This window comes from Amblyomma maculatum, unplaced genomic scaffold (genome assembly GCF_055883805.1).
Source record: "Amblyomma maculatum isolate TAMU_Amacu unplaced genomic scaffold, ASM5588380v1 scaffold_15, whole genome shotgun sequence".
NCBI classification, from domain to species: domain Eukaryota; kingdom Metazoa; phylum Arthropoda; class Arachnida; order Ixodida; family Ixodidae; genus Amblyomma; species Amblyomma maculatum.
Window position 1 is genome coordinate 4,897,202 of NW_028146740.1, and position 16,472 is coordinate 4,913,673.

Sequence of the window (16,472 nt, forward strand, 5' to 3'; positions counted from 1 at the left end):
TAGGCTCCCAAAGCAACGCACGGCGGCGCTGCCGGATGGATGGATGGATGGAATATAGGTCCCCTTTGAGATGGGGTGGTAGCAGTTGCTATCATGCTCATTTTTTCCCTATATCTTAATTACTGTTTTAGATTAGTTAACTATACTATCGTTCCATTTATTGAATTTTTGTTTCTACATTACTAACATTATGTCACTTTTCTGCTTTTAACCCACCAATCTTCCAGTCGTTTTTTGCTAGCTTCAATCGCAGGTTTATTCACTCGGCCACTGGTATCTCTAAACCCCAGAGCTTCAGGAAGAGTGACTGAACCTGCATCGGCTTCCCGATGGATACCATTCCATTCGAGTATAATATGGTCAATTGTTTCTCTGGAGTTACCACGTACAGCACATGCGTCATCTCCATTGTTAAATTTCTTTTTATAGCTGCGTGCTCTAAGGCACCCTGATCCAGCTTCAACACATAGGGCACTGACTCCCGAGTTATCAAAGAAACCTTCCTTCCTGATATTCCTTTTCCACTTTCGGTATAGTTCCACTCTCTGTTTCTTTTCCATCGAATTTATACAATTTTTACCTTCTGCGTTTTTCACCTGCTGCTTAACGCTCTTTATTTCTTCGTCCTTGTGACCAGCATACTTACTGGTTAGTTTCCTAGTTCGTTTCCTCCATTGTGAGTCAACACTTTTTAGGTATAGGTATTTAAATACTTTAGCTGACTATCCGTTACTGTCCAATTTTCTCAGGCGTTCCTCATATAATATTTTACTTTGAGCTTCACGTACTTCGAAAGATGCCCAGCCCATATCTCCCTGTACCGCCTCATTTGTGGCTTTGCCGTGGGCACCCAAAGCTAATCAACCGACGGCTCTCTGATTTATTTCTAATGCCGACTGTAACTCTGATTTTAGGCACAAAACCGCATTTCCGAAAGTAAGCCCGGGCACCATGATTCCTTTCCAAATACCCCTCAAAACCTCATACTTGTTATATCCCCACAATGCCCTATGCTTCATTATCCTGGAATTTCTTCGCTCTTTTGCTTTAAGTGATTGCTCGTGCTTTTCAATGTATGCCAATTCTTCGTTTACCCATACCCCGAGATATTCATATTCAGCTACTGTGGGTATTTCATGGCCTTGTATTTTAAGATTCTGATCAGTTTAGCCGTTGAAAATCATCAGATCCAGTTTAACTGCACTAAAACTGAAGCCTAGAGCATCCCCTTCGTCTGCGCAATACTTAATTAGAGTTTGAAATTCTTCCTGACTCTCAGCTAGTAGCACAATATCGTCTGCATACATCAAACCGGGAAGGCGCTGCTCAACCGTGTTTTCACCTAATCTATATGACAGGTTAAAACCTAGGTTACTTTCTTGTATGCTCCGTAAACAGGTTTATCATATAAAGCATGAACAGCAGCGGTGATTGAGGACAGCTCTTGGAAAAAGGCAGCAGAGCAGGTAACACCAACACAATGCACAAGAGGCATACACACGCACACAAAGAACAACGCCGCACTGACAACTATATAAACTGGAAACCGCACATCTTCTTCCTTCACTTTACGTCTGCAGCCAACTTCTTTCTTGTCGTTAACATCCTGCCGATTTGCGCAAAAATTCTACTTCCTTCTTCAACAAAACCACCGATGGCATGCTGACACATCGGTCTCCCAAGTCACAGATTGCATATGCTTCATAAATCTCTCTGGCTAACTTGTCCTTCATCCTTTTCATAACCTTAACAATGTGAAGGTCAGCCGGACCATTTTTGGTTTCTACAATCAACGCAGTCTTTGCAGTGCACAGCCAGATTTCTGCAAGACTTGTCCAATATTGCCTTAGCGTGCTCTCTAATCCTTTCATTGAGGCATCTTCCTGTCTGTCCAATATACTTCTTTCCACAATGCAAGCGAATCTCATAAACAACCCACTGAATAAACTTAGAGTACCTAGTCCGGTGCGAAGTTTTGCATCCAGAGTTGAAGTCCTGGTTATTAACCTGCACACACATCCCTTTAGCCCTGCTTGGTGCCGTCGGAATAATCCGGATGCCATGTCTTTGACCAATCTTCAGTAGATTATGGGTGAAGCCATGCATATATGGTGCCACTAACCACTTGTTTCCTTGAGTAAGGTTTTCTTTTCGAATCCTCCACTTGATCGGCAAGACAATGCTTTCTATTATGCTACACAGCCAATGCTCAGGATACCTTGCCTCCAAAAGCCTCTCAGTCTGGCTTAGAAAACGTTTTTTGACATGGTGGTGGCATGATTTGTTGAGAGCCGACGTCAATGCAGCCTTCGCAACACCTCTTTTCACAGTCTTTGAATGTTTGGACATGTACGGAAGAAACTGCTTGTTCGCTCTTGACTGGTAAGTCCAACATAAGTGTTCTGGTAAGAATTCAGGACTCAAATCCAGGAAGCGCAAAACACCTTCCTTTGGAAGTTCCCAGGTGAATCTTAGATCAGGGCAACTTTCTTCAAACACAGCAAGGGCTGTGTCTTTTAGTTGATCAGTCGCCTTTCCTTTCTCTAATTCACACAATACCACACAAGATTCACAAGGAAACTTTCTTCGATAACTCAAGAGGCAGTGCCCTACTTTTTGAAGCTAGATCAGGGTGCCTTAGAACACGCAGCTACAAAAAGAAATTTAGCAATGAAGATGACGCATGTGCTGTATGTGGTAACTCCAGTGAAACAACTGACCATATTATACTCCAATGTAATGGTATCCACCTGGAAGTTGATGCAGGCGCAATCACTGTTCCTGAAGCTCTGGGGTTTAGAGATACCAGTGACCGGGTGAATGAACCAGCGGTGGAAACTAGCAAAAAACGACTGGCAGATTGGTGGATTAAAAGCAGAGAAGTGACATAATGTTAGTAATGTAGAAACAAAAATTTAATAAATAGAATGATGGCATAGTGAACCAATCTAAATCAATAATTAAGATATAGGGAGAAAAGTGAGCATGATAGCTACTGCTACCACCCCGTTTCAAAGGGGACGCTCCTATATTCCATCCATCCATCCATCTCATCCGATGCATCGTCCAGCCCGCTCACGGCGTATCTCCGCTGGCAGTTCTCTCGTTGTTTTGCGCGTGTCACATAGCTGTCACGTGTCACGGCTACGAGCGTGTCATGTAGCCTTTCATTTTTAGCTGGTTTTCCAGCAAAAACTGGCCGCAAGGTGTGTCCGAAATGTTTCACAATTTAAGTGTTGTGTTTACTTCCGAAGCGGAGTGTTGATGTTCTTGCTGCGTTCACATAATGCGTTCCGTTCTACTTAGAATTTACGCATTGGGCTCATGTAGATAGTTTTCTTTGCTTGTGAAACAGTTACTCGTCAAGACTACCTCGTGTAGGTGGTAGTCCTTGAATGCCTAACGGTCACTCGTGAAGCTGGCAGTCAATCAACGTTACGAGCGTATGCTCGAGTGGTCAAAGGAATGCATGTTTCTCAGCTGCAAGGTCTTGTTGCAGTTTGGTGAACTGATGAGACATTCATTTTCCTCCCCATTTTTAATCCTAAGGCTTCTGTGCTTGCTCGCAAATATATCAAATTCCAGTGGAGTGTACACCGCAACATTTCATGTGTAGCGTACATGTCGCTAGCTTATGTCGCTTACTTCGAGAGGTGCTCTCTTCTAGCTGTGTGCAGAAAGAAAGGACCACGCCACTGAAACAACGAAGATAATCATAGAAAAGTTGCTTAGGTCACAGCTTATCAACGCAGGAAAAATAGTAATTGATCAAGCAGCTTACCGGAAAAAAAAAAAACACTACTGAGCAAGATTAGGAGCTGCGTGTTTAGTCTGGCGAGGTTTATCTTTGTGAATAGAAAACTATGCAAGTACAGTCAAACCTTGATATAACGAACACGCATATAATGAATTATTGAATATAGCGAACTCTTCCGAAATATTTTTGTCAAACACATGTATTTTTAACTTCCCATAGCGAACGCAGTTCGGCATAAAACGGATATTACGAACTTCGCGACGCCAAGCACTATCTCACTTTAATAGCGGCTTCGTTGCACTACATGTGTGATGTGGCGCAGCAAACTTTCAGGATTACCTCGCAGGCGCTGACAGCGCCACAGATGCCACAACAGCATTGGGAGTTGAGAGCCGAAGAAATCTATGGCCTCCGAGATTACCTCCGTGTGCCTGTTTGTGCGCACGAAGGTGATCTCGGAGGCCATTAGAAATCGTTTGCATCTCACAATCGCCGACAGCGCCGCTTCAGCAGCGGCGGCAGCGGCACGATCGAATGTTGTTTTTTGCCTTTTTTTGCATGGAGGAAGGAAACAACTTGCTCTTTTGGTTTTTGCGCCATTCGCGTTTTTTGGTTTTAGTGTTAGCAGCGGCGTGGCCGTCGTAGCGTTTGGCGGAGGCTGCGTCGGTCGTCGTGTCGAGTGTGGTGCGCGGGTGTGCGTAGTACTGTGATGGCGGTGAACGTGAAAAAAAGAGCAGAACTGACGTTAAAGACCAAGCTCAAGATAAAGGCAGTTTACAAGAGAAGACTGATTGACACTCTTCTCGTGAAGCTTCTTATGAAGCAGGACTTGAAGATCGACTTGCTGGGAGCATTAAAGCGGCATGGGACAGCGTGAAAGGCGAAACAATTGCCAACTGCTTTCAGCATGCAGCTTTTGTTCCAGCAGAGGCCCGCGCATCAAGTGACGATGGAGACGAAGCAGAAGCAGAGCTCCGCGAGCTCGATGGGGTGACATGCCCGCAACAATGACTGTAGAGGACTTTGTAGGCGGCGACGACATCGCGGCGCCCACGGCTGTACTGACGGACGCCGAAATCGCTGTGGAAGTTTCTGAACATACCGCAGACGAAGCTCAGGCTGACCGTGCAAACGATGAGAACATTCCGACTTCACAAGAAGCGCCTGCTGCATTGGATTTACTGCGCCGCCACTACAGTGCTATTGACAGCAGTGGGTTTGCCCTTGTTGAGCGTTTGCAAACTGTGGAACAGGGCGTGATACGGAACGCGATCAACACAAAAAAGCAAGCCGCGATAACGCAGTTCTTTGCGTGCAAATAAACGAACGTGACCCAAGAAGGCACCCTGCGAGTTGCTGTGCCTTCTCTGATTGAATTTTGCTGCTCTTGCATGGATTTTCTATGAAATTTTATATTACGAATTATGGATAGAGCGAACTATTTTCTGATTGTTTAACTGTTCGTTATAGCGAGGTTTCACTGTAGTCATCATGTGGTGATTGAACTTTGTAAATAATGAAATGTTTGTGTGTACTTCTTGATTGTGCTTGCTCATATTGTTTTTCTCTTTGTCCACCTCATGAGTTTTGTAAATAAAGAAACATGTCTTTTTTAAATTGCTCACAGTGTTTGCCTCGTAATTTTGTTCAGAAAGTGGCTAGTATTATTACAACCGGAGGATGTTTAGTGCCAAAAATGTTCTGATAAGTTTTGCATATCATTGAAAGTTAATGAAAAATTGCTAACTAGTGTGGCAGGCGTGTATGATAGTGCCATTCTATAGTCTAAGCATAATTCATTTGAATTAACCCATTTGCTCGGCTTGGCCCTCTACGCGTATAGGCATATAGGAGTAAAAATTAAAAATAAAAGCACTGCACCCAGTCTGTAGCATATGCAAACATGTAAAAACAAGAAATAAGCTGAAACTCGCGTGATAATTGGGCACATTTATACTATGGTAGGCCACGTAGTTTACAAACGAGGTAATAGCTTCTACTCACTTTCGATCGTATAAGCTTATCCATTTTTAATGGGATCACTTCCGAAAACCTCGCATATACTCATATGACGGCAGAGGTGCCTGAACGTGCCCCGATTACCTTTCACCTTTATCGAACGTTTTTTTATTACGCAAGCTTGCCATAAGGCATATTATAAAAACCCATGTAAATTGTTTTCCGTAAGGGCTTTATCGAACTTGCGTGCTTACGATCTTCTAAGGCTGCTTTAAAACCGTGCGAGAAATAAAAAAAAAAGCTATCGTGACATGCATCTAAGTAAGCAATAATCATGTTGCTGTGACAGAATCATTTAGAGAATTGCATTCGCGCGATGGATGTTTATGTAAGTCGCCGCACTCGTAAATACTGTATTTAGCGACTTAATGAACTTGCAAATGTACGGCGTGTATATACACACTGACAAAAAAAAAAAAAAGACGCGGAACCGCAGCAGAGAGGGCCAGAGCACGCATGCATGCTTAGGGCAGGCATGCAGCTTCGGGTAGTCGCTGCCTAACTTTGCGCATGTGGGCCTTATATTATTAGTACTTTAATGATAACAAGAAGAATAAGATTGGGATGGAGCGCATTTGGCAAGCACTCGCAGATTATGACTAGCAGCTTACCGGTATCGCTCAAGAGGAAAGTATACAACAATTGCATCTTGCCTGTACTCACATATGGGGCTGAAACGTGGAGGCTAACCAAGAGAGTTCTACTTAAGTTGAGGACAACCCAGAGGGCTATGGAACGAAAAATGGTAGGGGTAATATTAAGAGATAGAAAGCGTGCAGAGTGGGTCAGAGAAATAACTCAAGTTACCGACATTCTAGTAGAAATTAAGAAGAAGAAATGGACATGGGCAGGACATGTAGTGCGAAGAGAGGATAACCGATGGTTACTGAGGGTAACAAACTGGATTCCAAGGGAAGGAAAGCGTAGCAGGGGGCGGCAGAAAGTTAGGTTGGCGGATGGGATTAAGAAGTTCGCAGGGGTCAAGTGGATGCAACTAGCACAGAACCGGGTTAAGTGGAGAAATATGGGAGAGGCCTTCGCCCTGCAGTGGGTATAATCAGGCTGATGATGATGATGATGATGATGATGATGATGATGATGATGATGATGATGATGATGATGGCGAAATTGTTGGCTGCCGTCTTGCCTGTGGCATTTTAAAGCTGGCAGCTCGACTGTGGTACGAGTGCAAGCTGAGGAAACTCGTGTTTTATATTTTGCGCCAAGCTGCGGCGGAACACTTGATGCATAGGTGGCGAGCACCGCGGTGCGGCGAAAGACGCTGCCACGGCCCTTTTCCAACTTACGCTCTCTCCGGCCGATTGGAACGGTCGGAGAGAAACGTGCGCGCGGAGGTGATCTCGGAGGCCATGTATGGGGCTGCGCCAGCCAAGCGTTCTCCTTGCACTTCCGCATTCCCATTCCTTTCCGAGCATGTGCAGAGGTCTCGCGCTGCATCTGCGGCGCGTCGCAGAGTACCGTCAGCAGCGCGGCTTGAGAAAAATCTGCTTCCTTGTTTTTCCTAAATCGAACTTGAATAAAGTCTAGAAGTTCGTTCACAATGTGTGCTCTCTCAAGCAGACAAACTACGATAAATACTGGACACAATGTGTGCTTCGGAAGTCAACGATCACATTGCAAATGCTGCGTTATTTGTTTTAGTGGTTTTAAATTATAGCTGATACAGCTCGTTCGCTCGAAAAGCCGCTGATGTAGTAGTAACCACACCGTGTGTCGAAAATATTTAATCGAGGGCTGCATAAAAAATTGCATCATTGTAAACAATGATACAAAAGTCATTTGTGGTTCTAGCGGTTGATGACTGATTGACAGGCGATGAGTTTATGAAATCAATGTAATTAATTCATTAATGAGAGAATAAGAGATAAAAAAATTAAAAAAGGGGTTTAAAGGTGTCAAAATGCTCACAATAAAACGACAATGCCTTGTGATGCTAATTAAAAAATTGTAATGCAAATTTGAAAATGTGTGACTCATAATTAATTCAAGTAATAAAAAAGAAAAAAAGCATTCAAAGGTGCCAAACTGCTCAGAATGGAAGGCTAGTGTTTGTCGATGCTAAGTATAGGTGTATAAAACAGTTTGGTTTGTGGGCTTTAATGTGCCAAAGCGACTCAGGCTATGGTGTTTTTTAACGCGCACTGACGTCGCACAGCACTCGGGCCCCTTGCATTTCTTTTCTCCTGCCTCGAAAATCTAATTATTAGTACATGCTCCAAATACTGAACGCTCGATTAGCCCTACGAATTGAAGCACACAGTGGCGCACTCGATCAATGTTCTGCGCTGCCGAATATGAAGCTCACGCTTTTTTCGTTTTCGTATAGCATCCTTGTATAAGTAAACATTGTCTACTGGGAGGCTTAGCGTGGAACAGACAAGGACAAGAGAGGCGCACAGGACGAGCACTAACTTACAATCGAAATTGGAAGGGGATAATGTAAGAACTCGGAAAAAAATATGTGTGCATGCTCTATAAAGCGCTGAATTTGCATGACTGGAAAGGTAATCTCTTCCCTTGCCCTTGTCTGTTCTGCGCTAAATCTCCCAGTTATCGTGTCTTACCAACTAGCCCAGAACTCTACTTTGCTAAACATTGTCTCTTTGGGATGAAAGTTAACTGCGTGTTGGATACATTTTTGTGTGAAAGTGGTATCTATCAACTTGGCAGGTAATAAACACGCTATAACAAAACAGAACTGCGCGAAGGCAACGGGACAAGAAGGCACAAATACACACACACAAGTGCAGACTTCCAACTGACTTTATTTAGCGAAAGCAGAATGCTTATAAAGGTTATCAAAAAAAAAAAAATACGAAGAGACAAGAAAAAGCAACGTGCGCACGGCAATGACAGTGTCAACGAGACCACGTGTGGTTATGACCCATGGAAAGCTCGGATGTGACCATCTAAGAAGTTTATCTCTTGCCTTGAAAGAGATAAAGAAGGCGCGCTAACGCACTTATCGCCCATTTTTGAGATGAAAAAGCCTTTTGGTTTTTGTTTTAGCCTTAGAAAGGAACTTTGTTTTTTCCAAGAAAGGAGAACAATTTTTGGTGTCGCAGCAAGGGCAAAGGCAGATTGCTGCCAGTGCCGCTGCTGATGGATCGCCTATGTTCCAAGGCGCGCTCATTAAAACAACGGTCAGTCTGGCCTATGTAGGAACAACCGCACGACAGAGGCATTTCATAAATAATTGCGGAAACACATTTTGTGAACTTGCTCTGGTGGTTCTTCTTGCAAGTGGTTGACTCCTTTCTCGTAAAAGTGTGCCCTCTACTGACTGGTACGAGAAAGGAGTCAACCACTTGCAAGAAGAACCACCAGAGCAAGTTCACAAAATGTGTTTCCGCAGTTATTTATGAAATTCCTTTGTCCTGCGGTCGTTCCTACAAGTTCATTTCTAAGGCTAAAGCAAAAACTGAAAGAGAAGTTATCGAGGCTTTTTTAATCTCAAAAATGGGCTTCTTAGATGGTCACATCCGAGCTTTCCATAGGTCGTAACCTCACGTGGTCTTGTTGACACTGTCATTTTTTTTGTGATAACCTTTATAAGCATTCTGCTTTCGCTAAATAAAGTCAGTTGGAAGTCTGCGCTTTGTGTACGTGTATTCGTGCCTTCTTGTCCCATTGCCTTCGCGCAGTTCCGTTTTGTTATAACCATGAACCGACTAGCCCAACATCACGTCTTACTTAATAAACACACATTCTCCATTCATTGAACTATTCCCCACTGAATTGTTCATGAGGCAGCGGAACGCTTATGCTCTGCTAACTAACTCTGAAGATGCTTATCTCATCTATTTTGTCCATGTTTAAGCAACAGCGCAAAAGGACAGAGACGAGTGGAAGGAGGTACACAACGACGGCGCTGAACTTACAACTGTCTTTATTAGGAAAACACACATCAATTTATACTCTACTCAATCAGCGCACATGCGCAACGTCAAAAACGTCATATCATCAGAAAAACAGACAGGTGTGTCAGCACACCATCCGTGTCTTTATCAGCCAGAGAAATGAGCCTACTTCACAAAGGTTAGAGGCACACACATGTGATTTGTAATTGTTTTTATCCTGATAAGTACATCTGGGTTTGACGCATGTTTTTGACGTTGCGCATGTGCGATGACTGAGTAGAGTATAAATTGATGTGTGTTTTCCTAATAAAGACAGCTGTAAGTTCAGCGCCGTCGCTGTGTGCCTCCTTCCACTCGTCTCTGTCCTTTTGCGCTGTTGCTTAAACATGGATGATCACCAATTAGCCCAAACCTCCATTCTTCTACAGTGCATCTATTTCGGTTCTCACGACGTGTTTGCAGATGAATTTTTTTAGAATATGGGATACACTGGAGCACAACTGGTTGTGAAAACACAGTGTTTGGTGCCGATGGGGCCAAAGCAGTGTACGCGATGTGCACGCTTAAAGAGCTAGAGCGCAAACACATGCGCATCGATGTTCAGGATATTTATAACAAGTTTTAGTACTTTATGTTTCTTTGTATCCACTCCCTGAGGATGTAACAAGGTTAGCATTTGCTGAGGAAAGTTTGCGAAGCTAATATCACCTTAAAGAGAGCGATAAAAGTCAATGCTACCTAAAATTTGCTTATTCATAGCAGGCATGGTCATTCCATGAAAAGTGTTTTTTTTTTTCTACGCGGAAGATGCCCTTGCAGAGATGGAACTTACGCTTACTACAAAACGAATGTGCGGCGGGCTCTTTTTTTTTAACTATTACAAAGTAAACTAATGCACCAGTGGGACAATAGCCAAGGTTTCGACGTCTTCACTCGCTAGATGGAAGAACATCCATGCTATTAATGCAGTTCTTCGGTAAAATCAATGGGTGAATTCTGAACCCACGAGAAACGCTTACCGGTGAGCAAGAGTCCATTTTTCATTTAATAACCTCACTAACAATGAAGTGCTGCAGCCATCACTTACGTTGTTCTCGCAACATATCACCTAGTTTTCTTTTTATTGCTTTTGTTATTTCACTGCTGTGTTGTATATGTTTGGTTTTATTATTAATTGTTCAGAAGAGCTTCAACTTGCACTGTAACTATTGTTTATTTTTGCCTGTTTTGTTAAACTACATAGTTTCTATTCCCACCCTGCTAAAATCCCGACACTGGGGTTGCAGTATCAATAAATAAATAAATATAAATAAATAAATAATGGGAAGCTTCCACTCGGGACGAACCGTTAACTTCTCATCTCACCTTTCATAGCCGGAACAGACCATCATTCTGAGAATGAATACCTACTGAATCAAATCTTATCTTTTCGTACAAAGACGTCCACTGTGAGAGCGTGCGTACCAGACGCCTTCTACACCGCTGCCAAAGCAGTGCACCAGACTCCGCTGTGCCCCAACTGGACAGAGCAACACGTGTGCATGCACGCTGCATCCAGTGTCAAAGAGGCCGCGCCGGCGCCAGCTATTCCCAGTAACGCCGCTTTGCCATCTCGGTGCTGTAGTCGCGCGCCAAAGCTTGGGCTTGGATTCCTTATGGAACTCCTCAGCTACTTTGACTATCCTGTCCATATTCGCGATGACATTGCCCGTCATGTCCCTTAAGCATACATCTTAGTTTTGCCAATGCCAAATTTCTTCTTCACCGCTTTTAGGCTTCCCCTGTTCTTTACAACATGCTCAACTTTCTCCATGTTATACTTCTTTATATTAGCCACTTTGCGCTTATTTATTAGCTTTGATATCTTTGCCAATTCTATCTGGTCTGTTGGATTGGAAGCTTTCATGGTCTGGCGTTTCTTAATCAAATGTTTCGTCTCCTTAGACAACTTAGCGGTATCCTCTCTATCCAACCGCCTACTTCTACAGTGCACTCAGTAATGATACCTCTGAAATTATTGTTCACTGGTTCTAGGCTAATGTCGTCATCCTCGGTTAGAGCTGAATATCTATTCTGTAGTGAGATCCTGAACTTTTCTGCCATCCCCATCGTTGCTAATTTGTTGATGGACTTCTTTCTTACTAATCTGTTTCATTCCCTCTTCAGATCTAGACTAATTCGAGACGGTACCATCCTGTGGTCACTGCACCGCACTTTCCCGATTACCTCTACATCTTGCATAATGGCGGAGTTAGAACACAGTATGAAGTCAATTTCATTTTAAGTCCCCCACTAGGGCTTTTCCATGTCCACTTCCGGTTCTTCCGTTTGCTGAAGAAGGTGTTCATAATTCTTAAGCTATTGCACTCTGCAAACTCAACTAGCAACTGCCCCCTGCCATTTCTAGAACCAATGCCATAGTCACCCACTGCCTCGTCTCCTGCCTGCTTTTTCGCTACCTTGGCATTGAAGTCGCCCATTAGTACAGTATACTGTGTCTTCACTTTCTGCACTGCCGATTCTACATCTCCGTAGAAGCTTTCAACTGCCTACTCATCATGACTACAAGTAGGTGCAGAGGCTTGTACAACCTTCAGGTTATATCGTTTGTTGAGCCTAATTACGATGCCTGCCACCCTCTCATTAATACTACAGAATTCATCTATATTACCCGCTATATACTTATTGACAAGGAAGCCTACTCTTAGTTCTCATCTCTCTGGTGAACCTCGATAGCACAGTACATGCCCATCCTTCAGTACAGTATATGCCTCATTCGGCCTCCTAACCTCACTAAGCCCTATGACATCCCATTGCATACACTCTAGTTCCTCTAACAGCACTGCTAAACTAGCTTCACTAGCTAGGGTTCTAGTGTTAAGCATTGCCAGGGTCAGTTTCCAATGGCGGCCTGTCCTCGGAGCCAAAAATTCTTAGCACCCCCCCGCTGCGTCACAGGTATGACCGCCGCTGTGATCAGTTTTTCCGCAGCCGCTGGCGACTGAGGGCCGGGGTTTTGTAGGTCTAATCATGAGAGGTTGCGGCCAGTTACTGCACCAAGGTGACCAACTCCTGTTCTGGTGAGGGAGTGCATTGCCGGAGGTGTTCACCAGCATCAGGTCGCACCCCAAACCTGTTTATGCAATTCCATCGACACGTGGAAATGTTGTTTTTTTTATCTGGTGGAGAATTGCACGGCACCAGGATTCGAGCCGCGGTCCTCTTGCATGCGGGCCGGATGTTCTACCTCTACGCCAACGCTAGACACTCAATAAACTCATCAATTTTTCTTTCCAATCGGTGAGGTTCTTTTTTTTTTTATGCTGCTTTGAGGAAAAACCAACAAACTTTGCTTCAGCAACTCGTGCCCCGACTTTAATCCCACGAAATATTTTGAGGCTCAGTTAGAGCACTTGTTTGTCGCATGTGAAGTGACCATGTGAATCAGGAGGCACACTTGGAAATCAAACAAAGAAATGCCCTGGCAGCCAGCAATCGGCCTCTATCACAAAATGTGACAACCTCTGCATCATCAGCTACTGGCTGAAAACAAACCCCCTTGGCCTGTGATTGCATGCAGCTAACACCAACCTCCAGGTGGGCGCTGAGCAGCAGGCTTCCATCGGAAGAGCCCTGAGCGTACACGTCGCGCTGGCAGCCGAGGCAGCCGTGCACCTCCCACATGCCCACCGCACGCACGCTCTCCAGGAAGGCATGCCTCTGAAATGCACAATGCGCACATCAGCTGCTGCTGTGAAAAGAAATTTTTACTATGTTTAAGACATTTCATTTTTCACAAAAGAATGTGGAACTTCCATATGGAAAAGATATAAAACAGTCCTCCAGTGATCTCAATCCAGAAGAGCACCAGGCAGGGAGGCTCTCCACCACTGCTATCCATCTCTCATTTTGTGCAAAACACACAGGACTGAACATGTGTGGTATTCACAAGTGAGAAGGAAAAATGGAAGAAGCATGGTTGCAGACTGCACCACATCCCTGACAAAGGAGGCCTCCTCTAATGCTTTGTGAGCAGCCCTGTGCTGCACAACAAAAGAAACCATCACTGCAATGCCCGACACTCAATGAGCCATGCACCAAACAGGATGGTTGTAGACCAACAGCCAACTCTTCTGCTTGGAGGAAGCATCGATCGGGCAGAGGTGGCGACCGGAAAATACCATAATAACCTGCAATTTTCTGATGCAAGCCATGATGTAACCCTTTCTGTTTATCACGGTACCTTCACTCAGATGATTTAGTCATCAGCATCGCTCCTGGTGTTGCACATGGTGATGCAAAGAGTGGTTCTTTCTAGCAAGCGTTCAGATGGCAGTCAGCGCGTCTTCTTCCTGTGTCCCTCGTCTCAGTGTATTATGATTTGGTGAAATGGATTCCTCGTATATTCCTCACAACAGTGCGAAAAGGTTTGGTTTTTCAGGCTTCAATGTCCCAAATCCCAAAGTCGGTCAGGATATGAGAGATGCCGCAGTGGAAAGTTTCGTTTGCAGTATTTACAATGTCCCAAAGCAACTCAGTCTACAAGAGGTGCCAACAGTGCAGAGCTCTGGAAATTTTCACCACCTGAGGTTCTTTAATGACATCACATGGGAGCCGTGCATTTTGCCTGCATCAAAAAGTGGTCACTACGGTCGAGATTTGATCCCACATCCTTGGGCACAGCACTGCAACACCGTGGTGGGATCAACAGTGTGAAATGAATTAGTGAAATTAAAGCATGTAAACCAAAGTTATTGTACAATTCAAAACAAAAAGATGGGATGAAAACACACTTCACTTGCATAGTGCCAAGACTGCCAATCCAACCAGTGGCAAGTGAATGTTTTTCTGCAGTCCGGATCAGGCGTCCTTGTGCCCTGTAGACAGGGGTGACAAACTCAACAAAGGAAGCACTGGAAGACACTGTAGCCCCTCATTTCTTGTTTGGCATTTTCTTGCTGCAGTTGTCAAAGGAAAACTGTTGCTCCTTGTAGTTTTCATTCATTTCAGATGGTGCTTACATGACATCATATTTTGGACCCAGAGAACCAAGCTCCACAAATTGAAAGGCTGAAAATCACTATTGCGTTCAGGTGCCATCGGCTCAGCATCACAATTTCTGCAGAAGGTATTACGACTGCAGCAATCTCTCTGGGCTGCTTAAGCACCACAATACTATGCATAAAAACTTTGTAGGGCCCTTTTAGCACAGAGACGAGGCTATGCTACACGAAAGGTTCTTCCAGAGAGAGTGACAGGTCAAGAAGAGCTGACAGCATGAAACCAGCTTGTGTTCTTTCTCTCACCTTCCTCCTTACACTCACATGATGTTTTCTTATTTATTTTTTTTTATTTAGAACATACTGCAGTCAATACAGACCAAGCAAGAGGGCAATACAGGCCACATTTCAGTGCCACCATTGGCAAGCAAAAAATATAAAGCGAACAGTGCAAACACATGATGGAAAAAAAGTGAATCAGCAAATAGTGAAGCAAAAAATCAAACCAGGGCTACACCTTCTTCCAAAACTGTTAAATTATTAGCAGAGAAAACATTTCTTGGAAGTACATTCCACTGGGAGACAGAAAAAAAGAGTTCTTGAATCTGTTAGTATGGGCAAAGATTTGTTTCAGGTTGTATTGATGGGAGTGTCGGGTTTGACGACCCATGCTTGGATGAACGAACAATTGTGCATTGATATCAAGTTAATGATTGCAGAGCCGATTCAGAAACCGCAGTCTGGGAATCATTCTGCTGGTTTCTGTTGTTATCACACATTAATACATCGGCCTACATACTACATTGGCCAAACGAGCCAATGTATTAATGATCACCTTGTAGACCATAATCGCGCAATTAAGAATGGCACGGGTACTCTCGTACCACGTCATTGTATAGCATGCGGGGGAAAAAAAACACGTGAAGCGAAGTTGGGGAAAACAAAAATCCTAAGCAGGGGCAGACACCACAGGCCGTCAACTTGTTGTCTAGGCTTATCACATAAAAAGATCCGTAAACGATTGTATAAGTACTCCCTCGGTTACAAGCAGATAAATGAAGGGGAAATGTGGGTACTCGTTATAATACATGAAGGAAAGAAGCCAACAGTCGGCGAGGCCAAGGAATGCATTGGGGATTGTACTTTATGTCTTTTTTTTTTAAATTTTTACTTCAGTAATCACATAAATTAGTAATGTAATCTGTTTAGGGGAAAGATACACACAAAGTGGAAGGAAAAACAACGTGCCGATGGTGGGGACCGAACCCACGACCTCCGAATGTCACGTCCAGTGCTCTTCCAACTGAGCTACATCGGCCGCTGTCCCACCTGCTACTTTCTTAGGTATTAATGTTGTCTGTATACGAACCTTGAGAGTGTTCACCAGCACCACCCTCAACCATAGCGGTGGACGTGGAATGTCCTGTGTTACCGCCAGCGTCACGTAGAACATGATCAAGAGCGAGGGCGAAAGCTGTGCTAGAACCCTCTTACGCTACCTATGGCTTCAAGACTGCCAGAACCGAGACCCCCGTAAGCTACAAGCAGATAAAGGAAAGGGAAATGAGGGTACTCGTTATAATACATGAAGGAAAGAAGCCAACAGCCGGCGAGGCCAAGGAAAGCATTGGGGATTGTACTTTGACATTTTTTTTTATTTTACATCGGTAATCACATAAATTAGTAATGTAATGTAATGTATTGTAATCTAATGTTAGTAATGTAACAGATTACATTACTAATTTATGTGATTACCAAAGTAAAAATTAAACAAAAAGACATAAAGTACAATCCCCAATGCTTTCCTTGGCCTCG

At 43.9% G+C, this 16,472-nt stretch overlaps 1 protein-coding gene and 1 non-coding gene across 7 annotated transcripts in view; both read right to left on the reverse strand.

Moving 5' to 3' along the window:
* PRAS40 (Proline-rich Akt substrate 40 kDa) overlaps nt 1–16,472 on the reverse strand; it is a 275,365-nt gene that overhangs the window by 131,480 nt on the left and 127,413 nt on the right. For all 6 annotated transcript variants that reach the window (XM_084586178.1, XM_084586179.1, XM_084586175.1 and 3 more), the window contains one exon: nt 13,249–13,377. In XM_084586178.1, coding sequence (XP_084442304.1) covers nt 13,249–13,377 — 129 coding nt within the window. The remainder of the gene's footprint in view (nt 1–13,248; nt 13,378–16,472) is intronic.
* On the reverse strand, nt 15,903–15,975 carry TRNAS-UGA (transfer RNA serine (anticodon UGA)). The gene has a single exon. It is a non-coding gene; the product is annotated as a tRNA-Ser (tRNA).